General features: G+C 53.7%; 1 protein-coding gene across 1 annotated transcript; it reads right to left on the bottom strand.

Moving 5' to 3' along the window:
* Positions 1–209: 209 nt before the first annotated feature.
* SDF4 (stromal cell derived factor 4) lies at positions 210–14830 on the bottom strand. The gene is made up of 6 exons (XM_061566157.1): positions 13934–14830; positions 4685–4821; positions 3939–4052; positions 1870–2028; positions 1194–1369; positions 210–386 (listed from the first exon to the last, which is right to left on the bottom strand). The coding sequence occupies exons 1-6, from the start codon at positions 14464–14466 to the stop codon at positions 210–212; spliced, it is 1296 nt and encodes a 431-aa protein (XP_061422141.1). The 5' UTR covers positions 14467–14830.
* Between the last annotated feature and the right edge of the window lie 67 nt (positions 14831–14897).

The raw sequence follows: 14897 nt of genomic DNA, 5'->3' as shown, positions 1-14897 counted from the left end.
AGTCCATGAGGCTTACTGCATTTATCATCCTCACCATCACCACCCATCGGTTACCATCTCTGCCACCACTGCTGGTGCCACTCCATCCCTTCTGCCCCCCCTTGCCCTCTTCCCCCCCCCCATCCCCACCCCCAATTGCATCCATCCAGCGGGCCACCACCGTGCCACCCCCCCCCCCCTCCACTGGATGCTGGCCCCCCCCCGCGGCCCTAGAATTCCTCGTGCACGTTGCGAGCGTAGTCGACGAGTTTGCTGCCCGTGAAGTACTCGCTGTAGCGCAGCACCTCGTCCAGGCTGAGCTGCGCATCCTCGTCCTCGTCCGCCACCGAGATCATCTGCTTCGCCTCGCTCAGCGCGTTGTGGCTGCTCGTAGGGTCCATGTACTCCTGCACGCGCGAGGAGAGACACGGGTGAGCAGTGGTGGCGAGGGTGAGTGGTGGCGAGGTTGAGCATTGGTGGCAAGGGTGAGTGGTGGCGAGGGTGAGCATTGGTGGCGAGGGTGAGCATTGGTGGCGAGGGTGAGTGGTGGCGAGGGTGAGTGGTGGCGAGGTTGAGCGTTGATGGCGAGGGTTAGGGCGAGTGGTGCCACGGTTGTGAGATTGTAACTACCACGCCTGGGTTCGATCCCGACCCTGCCGCCTGTTGTATATTTAGAGTTTGTGTGCCTCTCTCCCTCCGTGGTGATGTGGATTTTTCTTCTCCGGTTATAGTATTTAGCTGCTATAAATGTCCACACAATAAGCCACTTCGTTGAGCTATCATTTGTGGCCAGGTTGCTTCTGAAAAAAAGCTATAGAACTCAGTGGGCCTTGGTAAAATAAAACATATACACTGCATAACAATAAAAAAACTAAATCGAGTTTCGCCACGAAAGTGTGGTTGCTCATCGGGTCCGTGTACTCCAGCTCAGGGGAGTGGGGGGGGGAGACGGTGGTAGGGGTCAGTGTCAAAGTGAGTGTTTGAGTGTTCGGGTCAGCTCCAAGAGAGCAGCGTGATAAGGTGAGCATCGTGGTAAGTGTAGTGGCGAGCGCAGTAGTGATCATCGTGGTGGCAAGCGCTGCGGTGATCGTCATGCTGGCGAGCATTGTAGCGGTGAGCGTAGTGGCGAGCGTTGTAGCGGTGAGCGTGGTGGCAAGCGTCGTAGCGGTGAGCGTGGTGGCGAGTGTCGTAGCGGTGAGCGTGGTGGCGGGCACCTCGAGCTCGCTGCGTGTGATGAAGCCGTCCTTGTTGGAGTCGATGACTTCGATGAACTCCTTGCGCCGCTCGCGCACCCAGTCGTCGTCGATGTCTTGCTCCTTCTGGTTCTCCACCGTGCCCAGCGGTAGCGACGCAAACTCCGACAGCGACAGCCGCTGGTCCTTGTCCTGGTCTGTTGTGCGGAACATCGGGCCAACGTCGAATACGACCCACCGAGACTCGGCAAATGCGCGAGTCGCCGAGTAATCAACTCGACGGTAATGACATTTTTTGGTTTGTGATTTATATTCTTACAATTATATTCCTACAATCACCGTTTGTAAATGTGTGCGATAATAGATTGAGCCACGCTGCCGTAAGTTTTACGCAATCGCACTGCACCGCGCTGTACACAACAAATGCAGAAAACGCACTCACACTGCGGTGAGCGTGGGGTCACCGTGGTGAGTGGGGGCAGCATCTGGCCAGTGAGCGTGGGGTCACCGTGGTGAGCGTGGGGTCACCGTGGTGAGCGTGGGGTCACCGTGGTGAGCGTGGGGTCACCGTGGTGAGTGTGGGGGCAGCATCTGGGCAGTGAGCGTGGGGTCACCGTGGTGAGCGTGGGGTCACCGTGGTGAGCGTGGGGTCACCGTGGTGAGCACGGGGTCACACTGCGGCGGGTGGCTTGCTCACCCAGGTCGTGGATGATCTCCTGCACCATGTAGCTCAGCATGCTGCGGCTGTGCTCCGGGTGCTGGAACGAGAGGAACTCCTTCTCGTTCAACTTCTGGTCCTGGGGCGCGTCGTCTGCCTGGTTCCACCGCTCCTTCAGGTTGTCCATCAGCTCCTCAGCTGAGGAATGCACAATCACCCGTCCGCTTGTTCATCCACTCGTTCCCTCTTTCATACGCCCGTTTGCTCGCGTGTTCGCTCATTTATTAGTTTGCTCTTTCACTCGTTCGCCCGTTCGCTCATTTACTCATACGCTTGCTCATTCGATCGCTCGTTTGCTCATTTATTCGTTCGCTCACGAGTTCGCTCGCTCGTTTGCTCTTGGACTGTTATTTTTATCGTCAAAGCTGGGATTTAGCGGAATTGTGCAAGACTCGACTTAAGGCACGGTTTTTTGTGCAGTCACTGGTGACCGGGGCTGAGACCATTAACTCACTGCACCTGAAAAGCCGGTTTAATCATGGGTCTCTAAGTGGGTGAGACAGTTCTATACACGAGTCTATGGGTCTATATGTAGGCGCGTGTTTCTTCAAGTCTCAAGGTCTAGATTTCGGTCACTGGTCTCGAGGCTGCGACCATCGACTCGCTGGTGCACCGTAGTCGGGCGGAGGAAATCCGGATTCGAACCTCGGATCTCAGCTGGGCCAACTCAGCGCTCTGACCTCCAAGCAATATTAATTTAGTCTGCACGTTGTCAGCTGAGTGACAGTCTAGTCGATGGCAGCTTGTGGTCTCATCGCCAAGCCTTAGTCTGCGGATTTCAATTCATCTGTCAACACATTGAGCCAAACACTCTTAGTTATTTAACTAATTATTTGGTAGTGCTGCGTTGGCAGTAGTGCACAAGCACAAATAACTACACAAAATCACATTAATAAACACTATGGCCTTAAAGAGGCAGAATATTAAACAATAGGGGACATTTCGGGGCAATGGCCTGTAAAATTGGCTAGTTTTTTTTTTTACTTTATATGCCTGAAACGTCACCTACTACACTACAGCGATACCTTGACTTTAGTCCACTTGACTTTCGTCACTTGGCTCTTTCGGCCGTTTTAAATTATAACCACACTTCGAATTTCGTCCACGCGACTTTCCTCTTTCGTCCGATTTCATTCCAGACCTTCCACGAAGTCCGCGCCACACGCCGTCTTTTTCGTTTTAGTCTTTGAATAGAAGTCGTTCAGTGAGCATCTCTTATATTTGTGTTTATTCATATATTACTAATACTGTTCTTATCACCAATATATTCCTCATCCACTTACGCAAGAATACAAATATTTAAAGGTATCATTTGTTTATTTAGTTTTGATTATTTATTCTTATGTTTCTTTTTCTTTTACTTCTGTTCATTTAGGCTTCGCACGCATGTGTTATATAGTTACTGTAGTTATTTGCATGTACGTTTTTCGCCGGCCAAAATACATTTGCAAGCTAAATGAAGGCTCTGCTTTGACATGTGGCGTTTTTGACATTCGTCCATGCCCTGGTCCCTAACCAGACGAAAGTACAAGGTATTCCTGCGTATATGATTCCGTCTGGCTAAGAGCGTTTTGCACCCCACTGTGTGAAGCTTTGGTGACACCAGGGGGAGCCAGAGATCTTCCCCGAGGCACCCACACCACTCGCCCCTATCACTGGCTCACCTCGTTAACCCTGTATGTGGCGTGGGTGGGCGAGTGGGTGGTGTGAGCAGGTGGTTTAGTGGATGGGTAGGTGGGTGGGTGAGTGGATAGGGGAGTGAGTGGGAAAGCGTGCGGGTGGGTAAATAGGTGATTTGGAAGAGCGTTTGAGTGAGAGCGTGAGTGGTCAATGCCTGGCGGGTGGAGTGAGCGTGTCGGTGAGCACACAGGCGTGCGTGCGTGCGGGCGAGCGAGTGAATGGGACAGCGGGTGAGAGGGGGCGAGTGTGTATGTGGGCGAGCGGGGTAGGCAAGCGAGTCGTGAGACGTGGTGGGCGGGTGAGCGCGGAAGGGTGAGCGGAAGGGTGAGCGGGAGGGTGAGCGGGAAGGTGAGCGAGCGAGCACTCACTCTCCTCGTCGATCTTGAGCTCCTGCTTGTCGCGGATGCGCTCAGCGATGTCCTTCTCGTCGAAGCCCTTGCTGACGAGGTAGCGCAGGCGGTACTCGTCCCACGTCACCAGCCCTGGCGCGCGCACGCACAGAGCGGTTCAGACCCAACAGCCACCCCCCTGCCCCCCCCCGGTCCATAGCGTGGGTGTATGGCCGAGCGAGCGGCTCGCAATCGCAAGGCTGCGAATAAAAATCTTGGATGGGGTGGAAGGGTTTGACTCGCCCCATCATCCTCCCTGGGTTCGACAGAATTAATACCACTTCGTGGGGAGGTAATCAGTGGTTATCCTTTGGATAGACTCGCCTCCGCCATAGGAATGTGGAATTTCGAACCAACTGGCTCAGGGCCGTATTCACAGGAGTTGAGCACCGATGCCTTGCTGCTCGTCTAGAGCAGACAATCACTCGGAGGCCGAGTTCTGTACTCGCCCACGAACGCTCCACCACACCGTCGGTGCACAGCGGCTGCCGAGGCAGTGCAAGAGGAGACGGCCATTTGTAAACCGCTCGCATATAACGGACTTGGGAGAATCCACATGGGGTAACATCGCCACTTGCAACAATATAATCTGTGTACGTTCCCTGGTAAACGTCAACAAAATAACAGTTGCTTTCTGCACCATCCACGCCCCGCGTCGGGAAGCGCGGTTTTGAGCGTGCGGTGAGCGATTGGGCGAGCGGTAAGGTGAGCAGTTCGGTCCTCACCGTCCCCGTCCGGGTCGAGCGTGCGAAAGTGTGGCTTGTTCTCGTCCAGCGCCTGCTGCAGGTGCTCGCGCGTCTTCTCCACAATCCACTCCTGCAGCTCGACCGCAGAGATGCGCTTGTCCCGGTCCTTGTCCACCCTGACCAACGATGCACACAGACGCACACAGATGCATGAGTGGCGGCGACTCCGGTGGCTGCAGCGGTGATCGGCACCTACCATTAGTACGGTTAGCTACGTACGGTGCGAAAGAAGTTTAACATACAATGGCAAATCGGTACGCGATCAGTCACACACCTGCCACGGATTTCTCACCCCACTCACGGAGTCTCACACACGCGAGGCTGTTGCTGATGTACTACAACAGCTGTTATTTTTCCATTGAGGCGGTGAATGAGCAAGATGATTGCATCAGGAGTAGCGGGAGTGGTGCATCACTGGAGCAATACCTTTACTTGACATTCGTGAATCGGGCATCGAGCCGTTATATGTTCCATCGTCGTCTGTTCTGCGCTGTAACCGCAGTAGCACATTGAACTGGGGAGGGCTTTTAATTTTTCATTCGTGCATCAAGTGTCCACTTCTGACATGGTTTGTGTTTTCACACTGGTGGGGGGAGTTGTGTGCCCCCCCCTACCCCACATCAGGTGATGACCCCCACCTCCACGAGCCACAAGACCCCCCCCTATTTACCGTACCGTCGAATCAATGCTGCGGGTCCCCGCCCCTATGGGTCCCAGAAAAAAAGTATCGACGCAGCGTGACTGGCACTTGGCACTTGGGTGACGGAGGCAAATTTCAAAAGACATCTTCAAGTGCCCTCGCAATCAGTCGACGGGGGGTGGGGGGGGGGCACACGAAAACACACGCGTGGCATTTCCTGTCTCCTTCTCCCTCTCGCCTTTGATCACGTCGTCCCCCACAGCAATCAATCACGGAACAAATCACCCGCCCCCACGCAATCAGATAGAGTGGCAGCTTCGCACGACAGCCACCGCAGCAACCACAGTGGCCACCGCCACCACAGCCACCGCCCGCCGCCACCACCGCCGTCATCATCATCATCATAATCAACATCACGACGGTGCTACCCTTTGAAGGGCGCGTGTCACTCACGACACGCAATGTACCACCGCCCCGTGCGCCAGCAATTACTGTTATCTGCTCCCTCCCCCCACGGCCCCCACTCCCTCCCCCCCGCACCCCCCCCCCCCTCCGCCTTGTCTGTCTAAGTGGCTCGGATCAGCATGGCCATCCCTGCCGACTCGCACGAGCTGCGATATCGGAAACGCGAGACGGCTACATCTGAGGGCTCGGCCGGCGTGCCGTGCACCGGCGTTGGCTCTGTGTGTACCGATCGCAATCGCGGTGCCGTGTGGAGAGAGCGAGAGAGATGGGGGGAGCCCCGGGCTAAGGATTGTGTGAGCGAGCCGTCGCGTGCGTGAGTGATGCGTGTATGTCAGGAGGGGAGGGGGGGGCACGCGTGTGTCTTTGTATTCTTTTTCCCTTTGCTTGTAAGAGAGCGCTTGTGTGCGGAAACTGTGCGTGCCCTTGTTTGTGTGCCCATGTGGTGGGCAGCGGCCTACCCGGCGGACCCGAGTTCGATACCCGCTCGCAGCCAACATCGGTGACCAATGCGTGAACTGGTTCTGGGCCTCCCCTAGGTCGAGTCGGCCTTAAATGAGTACTTGGTGCGGTGTGTAAATATCAGAGCCGAGGGGACAAAGGTGGCCTGACACGATGCTGGCCACCCACCCCCTCAGGTACCCTGCCGTCCGAGCTAACAGCACAGTCTTTAAAGGCTATATGGGGGATCTCGGTCTGTTTTTGTCTTCATGAATAGCTAATTGCGTTGTGTATTTACAGACCATGGAGTAAACATGTGCATCAATCCAGCGGCGTGGCAGAGTAGCCCTAATGATGATGGAAACCGCACACAGATTCAACAGGGGTGGCCAGAGCCCCAAGCGCTCTCACATACATACATCCACGCACACAAACACGGCCTCCCACACACACACAGTCCCCCACATATACAGCCTCCCACAACATCCAGTCTCACACACACACAGAGCCTCACACAATTAAGATCCCCTGTGTAGCCTGTAACAAACTGTTAGGACGAGTGCTGTTAGCGCGCACCTATGAAGGCCGGAACGGTACACAAATGGGTAGGTGGCCAGCACTAAGCCCGACCGCTTTTGTCTCCCCAGTGGCGATGTTTACACACCACACCAGGTACTCATTTGAGGCCGAGTCGACCTAGGGGAGGCCCAGGACCGGTTCAGATATTTGTCACTGGTGTTAGCGGGAATCGAACCCGGGTTGCTGGGTTCGTAGCGCAGTGCGCTAACCACTACACTACCGCTCCCCACTACAGAGCCACACACACAATCGGAGCCTCTGCAACACACATGCACACACACAAACACGTAATGCCACATTGCGAGTTATTTTGAAAGGAAAATATGACAATCTGCAACAACAAACAGGCTCGCATCATCATCATCACCATCATCATCCACACATTCAGGGTTGCTCCCTATCAGTCAGAAACTTTAAAGAGCTCCTCGCGTGCTGCAGAATTTACCGCCCGTCCCTGCTCCCTCACCCCCCCGCCCCCCCCCCATGGAGGCATGCGGCGGTCGGTGCGTGAGTCTTTCATGTGTAATCTGGGCCGCATCAGCATAGGGCCCCACGATAATCAGATGGCGCAGTGTAACTGTGGCCAGAATTAGTGACGAATTCAGGGGCCCCAAGGGCACACGACCCATCCTCTGATGTGGCTGCCTTCTGCCCCCCAAGCCACCTCTGCCCCAAGGGCACGCGGCCCCCCCATCCGCCCAAATTGGGTCCTGCGGTAGCGTAAAGATGGATGCAAAATACTGGCATTCACCGGCAGGATCCGACTTCCCATGACCTCTCCATGGTCATCTCTCTCCCATCACCGTTTTCCAAATACCTCTCCCCCATCACATTCTCAACACCCCCCCCCACACATCACCCCTCTCCCACCACCTCTCCCAACACCGTTGTCCAAATACCTCTGCCCCATCACCTGTGCCCCATCACCTGTGTCCCATCACCTCCTCCAAACCCTCCCACCACCCCCCTCCCACCACCTCTCACCTACAACCTCTCCCACCACCACTTCTCTCCCACCACCTCTCCCACCACCTCTCCCAACACCATTCTCCAAATACCTGTGCCCCATCACCTGTCTCCCATCACCTCCTCCATACCCCCCCCCCACCATCAGTTTTCCACCATCATCCCTCCGGGGTCTATTTAAACGAGCACCACGTATCCACGAAACCAACGGCAGTTTGCCTACGGATAAACTCGCCCCCCGCCATAGGAACGTGGAATGTCCACCAATGGCGCTGCAGGGCTGTAAACGGGAGATGAGTACAAATGCCTCAATGCTACCATGGGCAGTAAATCGCTCAGACTTCGACTTTTCGCAACCCCCTCCCCACCACCACCCCAAAAAAGACTAAAAACCCTCAAGTCATCAGCGTGCTGTCGTAACCCAGAAAGGCATCCTAAACATTCGTATCAAAACAACACACGCTGACCTTAAACACGCGGGGCTTGTGGCTCGTTACATCGTGAGCCGATAAGCTTTATTTGATTGGCAAGCATTGAAACTCTAAATCAAAGGCGAGGGATGACGTTACCAGATAAAGCGGGGTCCTAGCTTCAGAACCGGTACGCGGATCACCGCAGCGGTGGCGGTGGCGCCGTGATTGTGCAGAAAGTCAACGCAAGACGCTCGGTTTCTTTTTTGTTACGCTCGGCCGACGGGGCAGGGGTGAGTGGCCTTACAACGCACCCACGCGGCCTCACCTGAGCACACAGTCCACCAGCAACACCAGCGATTATCGGTACCTCTGACGAGGGGAGTTTGTGTTTGTTATTTACACAATTGCTGAGCAACCAGAACCAACGGCCCAAAACTGTCCAACGTTGTAAAATATTCAGCGTTACCACATTTTCTTGCATTTAGCAAGGTTATTGATTCTATGAATTTGGGAAAAGAGACGACGATGATGATGGGAGGTGAATTCTATCGTCGAGCAGTGCGAGGAAAGAACAGAAGTGTAGAGACCTGCAGTGTGGCGCGTAGGTGGTTGGGTGAGTGAACGAAGGGTGAGTGAGCGAGCGGGTGAATGAGTTAGTTCGTGAGTGCGTGGGTGAGTGTGTTGTTGTGAGCTGTAGTGTTGCAGATGAACACAGTGCAGATGTAATTAAATGGACAGCATGCTAGATAACTCAATGGGTGGACAAATCGGGAACGGTAACCACGGTAGTAGCAATAGATGAGTGATAACAAGGTATGTGATTAGTGGTGAGCGAGTGACTTAAGCAGAGGGTGTGTGGTCAATAGTTGAGAATTGGGCCCAGGAATGGGATTAGACAACTTATGGCTTCACTGACCCCCGTACAGCAGTTTTACCCATAATGCAAAGTGCCAGCAATGTGTTATCATTTACCTTCTGATACAAATGAGGTTATTTACTAATACTTTTTTTATCATTGAAGGGTTTGTCTGTTACTCAATGGCCGCTATTAGGTAACAATTCACATGCCAACTTAAGACTTGTCCATCAGAAAACATGAAAAAGAATCCATCACACCCATTGTGTAAACAAGTGGAGCTGTCTCCCACTATTATCATCCACTCGGTCTCTCTACTGGCCTCTCCATGTGCTAGAAAGTGCATTGGCCAAAATGCCACCAATAATCTCCGTTTCCTTTAAAGGCCACAGTGTTATTGATGGATTTGTTGAGTTTTATGTTTTCCGAGTACACCGACTGGCTGACCTGATCATATTGGCAGGGGGGATTGTGAACCCTTCATACCAACATTGAATAACTAAGTTTTTGACTAAACGTTTGACTCCTTTTCGTAGACTAGTCTAAGAGAATAAAGCCCACACACCTCGACTTCACGACAACGCCAAAGGCTAAAACTATATCTAAATCAGCTCAAGCCTCCTGTAAATCACGTGACTTGTGTAGCCACCCCCACTCCGAATCCCTCCCCTCTCCCCACCCCCTGTGAAAACAGACACTGCTTCGTGGCAGCTTACTTGCGCTCGCTCCCTCCCTCCTTCTCTCTTCCTCTCATCCCATCCCTCTCATTCCCGACATCCAGGCCCGGTCATTCCTTCTCCCCCTCCTCTACTTCCCGGCCAGCGCCCCTTTCCTTGTTTTCCTGCTGCCCTTCCTTGAGCCGTGCCCTTGCCGTTCTGTCCCAACGCCCACCTTCCCGTGGGTGAATGGTTTTGACAACTCAAATAACAAAAAAAACATTACGCCGACTAAAAAATGCCACGCTGCTGCTGGGAGAAACTAACCCTGGCGGCTGCAGCGCCGGGCCAGATCCGTCCAAGCGAGCGTAGGTAGCGTAATCCGAGCTGCTTGCACTGCCCTTGTTGTTCTTTCCAGACGCGATCGCTCCGTCCGCCCCGTGTTTTGCTAACCCGTCCACCGCCCGTGACCGTGTTTATGTTCGCGAGAGTCATCGTGCCAGCGCCCCTTGCAGCCACGCTCCGGTGCCTTCGCGCTGCTCGGTACCAGCTCGTGTATCGCCCGCTGAGCTACTACATTGGCACCAGCAAGTAGCGGTAAGTAGTCATAGTAGCAGTAGCAGCAGCAAGTACTGTAGTAATAAGTAGCAGCAGTAGAAGCAGCAGTAGCAGTAAGTAGCAGGTGTAGCAGCAGGCATTGTAGCAGTGGTGGTCGTTGCAGTAAAAGCAGAAACAGTGGTAGCAGCAGTAGTATTTGCTCTAGTAGCAACAGTAGCAGCAGTAAATAGCAATAGTAGCAGCAGAAGTAACAGAAGCATCAGCAATAGCACAGCGAGAAGCGGTTACATTTATAATGCTTCCATAACGTAACAAATATCTCGGAGGACAGAATCACGCAGGAGGAAATGGAAGGGAATGGGAGGAACCGAGAAAAGAAGCAATGAAGAGGGTGTGACAGCACCGCATTGAGGAGGAAAGTGTTGAGGTGAGGCTTGAAACCAGCAGAGAGAGAGGACCAGGGATGAGGCCACGTTGCCTGAGGATTGAGTTCCAGAGGTTGGGGGCATTAGTGGCCAAAACAGTGGCCACCAATTGTGAAGCAGTGGACCCTGGGAGCAAGGAAGAGGCCTGGGTACGTGTAGCAAGAGAAGCAGCATCATAAATATAAACTAAACTATTGTTTATTTTACCAGGTAAGGCCTACTAGAACTACATAGCTCTTTTTCAGAAGTGACCTGGCTATCACAAATGATAGCGCAACTTAGTGGCTTATCACCACGTGGAAATTTATAGCAGCTAAAATACTTTAAACTCATGACGTGGATTCTAAATGTGGAGGCAAAAACCGGGGGACCCTCAGAAATAATGCACGCAACACGTCAGGGAGAACATGCAAACTACAAATATACAGTTTAACACGTGTAGGCTTTCGCGACCAATATTATTCATAATAAAGTTTTTGGGTTATTTATAAATGTGTCGTAACCCTCCACCACCCGACACGGCCAATCAGCAAAAAAGTGTCACGTTGACAAAAGACAAATAGTTCACTACTTTAGCCCACCAGTGTGTTGAAGAGTGAATCCACAACATTTACAATTTTTGAGTACGACGTTTCGCTGGTAATTACATCCAGCATCATCGGACAATTCTGGCGAATTTCCCGATGATGCTGGATGTAAAATATACAGGCTGTAAGGGTCAGGACCGAACTCACGACTTCCTGCAAACCAGGCGAGGTAGTTAACATCTCGCCACCGTATCAGCAGTGTCTCCCTATATCACAGGAGATCCACATAGGATGATGGTCAGCGCTGGGGAGGTGGGCGGGAAGACAGCACCAGCAGCAACATCGTTTGTGGCGTCATGTCATTGAGCTGAAACTTACTCAGGTACGGCGAGGTGGCAAGCGGATGAGTGCGGAAGTTCGCGCTAAGATGTTCGCGCTAAGATGCGTGCAGCTCAGCCTCTTACTCAAATAAGGCGCAGGTAAATGTTACCCACTTAGCGAGAGCCATCTCCACAAAGATGTGTGGGTGAGGAGAATTTACATAAGCATGAAACGATGAGTTAAACTCGACACCCAACCCTGATGGTCAGCTGAGACACACACACTCCGCACCTACACCTCACATGAACACCACGCACCTACACCTCACATGAACACCACGCACCTACACCTCACATGAACACCACGCACTTACACCTCACGTGAACACCACGCACCTACACCTCACGTGAACACCACGCACCTACACCTCACGTGAACACCACGCACCTACACCTCACGTGAACACCACGCACCTACACCTCACGTGAACACCACGCACCTACACATCACGTGAACACCACGCACCTACATCTCACGTGAACACCACGCACCTACACCTCACGTGAACACCACGCACCTACACCTCACATGAACACCACGCACCTACACCTCACATGAACACCACACACCTACAACTCACATGAACACTACGCACCTACACCTCACATGAACACCACGCACCTACACCTCACATGAACACCACAGACCTACACCTCACATGAACACCACGAACCTACACTTCACATGAACACCACAGACCTACACCTCACGTGAACACCCCGCACCTCACATGAACACCTACACCTCACGTGAACACCACACACCTACACTTCACATGAACACCACGCACATACACCTCACGTGAACACCTACACCTCACGTGAACACCCCACACCTACACCTGACACACCCCACCTCAGGATGTGACAAAGACGCCTTAAACTCACAACCCTGGTACCTAACACGCACGCTATGCATCTGTGCAGTTGGGTGACTCCCACAAAGACAAATAAACGCACAATCGTCAATAACACCGTGGCCTTAAAAGGAAAACGTAGTAGGTGATGTTTCAGGAAATAGCCCTTCAAAGCACACTGAAAGGCCAGAGAGACAAAGTAAATAATACGAGTTGAAGACTGCACTATACAACATGGTGCCCGATAAGAATTGCATTTCATAAATGTGTCCTAATGAATGTTTTAAATTAGCAAATGAAGTTACCTATTAGTAGATTGTGCGTAACAGACAAGCCCTCCAATAACCACAAATGTATTCCTAACTATTGTATTGAAAGTAAAATCGGAATATGTTTCGGACACAATGCAACGGAGTTACTCGTAAAGGCAGGCAACCCAGGGTCGAGGTAGAATTATAATTCGCCTAATCGCTGTGCTGTTAACTAGGAGGCACGGCAACCACCCATTTACTCTAACAATGGTTGGAGTCGCAGCCCTGAACCCAGACTCTAAACCCAGTTCTTGTTAGCTCAGACCCTCTTCGGGAAATGTGTCACTCTCTTCTCGGGACATTAAACACGTGTCGGGTTTTTTGTTGTTGTTATACCTCGGTGGTGGCAATCCTAGGTGTAATTGGATAGTGCGGGCAGGGGAGAGTAGAGCGGGGTTTTGGAGCGGTAGAGTGGTGCGTGGGAAAGGGAGTTGGGGAGAGTAGAGATAGTGGGGAGAGTAGAGAGAGTGTGGGGAGAGTAGAGAGAGAGAGTGGAGAGTAGAGAGAGTGTGGGGAGAGTAGAGAGAGTGGGGAGAGTAGAGAGAGTGGGGAGAGTAGAGAGAGTGTGGGGAGAGTAGAGAGAGAGTGTGGGGAGAGTAGAGAGAGAGTGGGGAGAGTAGAGAGAGAGTGTGGGGAGAGTAGAGAGAGAGTGGGGAGAGTAGAGAGAGTGTGGGGAGAGTAGAGAGAGAGTGTGGGGAGAGTAGAGAGAGTGGGGAGAGTAGAGAGTGTGGAGAGTAGAGAGAGAGGAGAGTAGAGAGAGAGTGTGGAGAGTTGAGAGAGAGTGGGGAGAGTCGACAAGTGGGGACAGTAGAGAGAGTGTGGGGGAGAGTAGAGAGAGAGTGGGGAGAGTAGAGAGAGAGTGTGGGGAGAGTAGAGAGTGTGGAGAGTAGAGAGAGAGGAGAGTAGAGAGAGAGTGGGGAGAGTAAAGAGAGTGTGGGGGAGAGTAGAGAGAGAGTGGGGAGAGTAGAGAGAGAGTGGGGAGAGTAGAGAGAGTGTGGGGGAGAGTAGAGAGAGAGTGGGGAGAGTAGACAAGTGGGGAGAGTAGAGAGAGAGTGGGAAGAGTGGAGGTGGCCAGCCTCGCTCAGGACCGCGTCCTCTTTGAATCACGACACGAATCAATGGCCGTTCATCACCCCCCTCCTCCTCCTCCCCCTCACTTGGCGAAGATTTCGATGAGTTTCTGTCGGTTCCTGCGCGGCTCCGAGTCCTCCTCGAACTCCTCCTTCTCCTTGCCCAGGAACACCTCCTGGTGGAAGTCCTTGTTGAGGTGCCCGTCGCGTTCCATCTTCACTCCGTTGAGGTGGTCCGGTGGGAGGATCTCATTCTCCTCGGCACGCCGCGAGTGGGCCTCCTCCTTCTTGGCAGGACGCGGGGCCTCTCCTCCCTTCTCCTCCTGCTGCTGATGCTGCTGCTGATGCTGCTGCTGCTGTTGTTGTTTATCCTCCTGCTGACCGTCCTGCTGCTGCTGCTGCTCTTGCTTCTGCGGGTGTCCACCCTGGTCGACGCCGCCGCCGTCGACCGGGCCCTTGTCCACCGCGGCCGCCGCGACCTCCTTGAGGTCCTCGGCCCCGTGCGTGGCCGCGCCGAGGCCCGCGGGCCGAGCCGTCACGTCCAGCCAGAGAAACGCCGCCAGTAGCAGCGCGTAGGAGAGGCCGAGGGCCGTGCACACCTTCACCTTGCGCGACACCATCGCGCCGAAGCTCCCCGAGAAAGACACAATGACAACGAGACACGAGAGATAAACGAGACCGGTCCGCCAGGCTCGGGGGCGGCCAGGTCAGCCGCCACTTCCACCGGGCGGAGGCCGCTAGGAAAGACCGCAGGCTCCGCGTCGGCGCGGGACGGAGTACTAGGCCGCACTCGGGGTTCGGAGGGAACGGGGCCTACGAGGGGGTAGACAAGGGTGCCGAGGAGATGTACGGGGGTCCGAGAAGCGCGCTGAGGGAGAGAGGGGAGAGAGGGGAGCGAGGGGAGAGAGGAGATCCACGTGGCGACGTTGGGAGCGTGCGCTACGGCGCGCTGCGTGGCGAAAGTTTTACACTGCGTGACGTCATTGTTTGCACGCGTGACGTCATTTGTGTACACGGTCGTGACGCCACCGCCTCGCTCCGCAACAATAAC

The sequence above is a fragment of the Lethenteron reissneri genome, chromosome 36 (assembly GCF_015708825.2).
Source record: "Lethenteron reissneri isolate LAM-NWPU_2019-01 chromosome 36, ASM1570882v1, whole genome shotgun sequence".
In the NCBI taxonomy this organism is placed as follows: domain Eukaryota; kingdom Metazoa; phylum Chordata; class Hyperoartia; order Petromyzontiformes; family Petromyzontidae; genus Lethenteron; species Lethenteron reissneri.
Note: the sequence above shows the minus strand (reverse complement) of the source record. Positions and strands in the feature narration are given on the sequence as shown.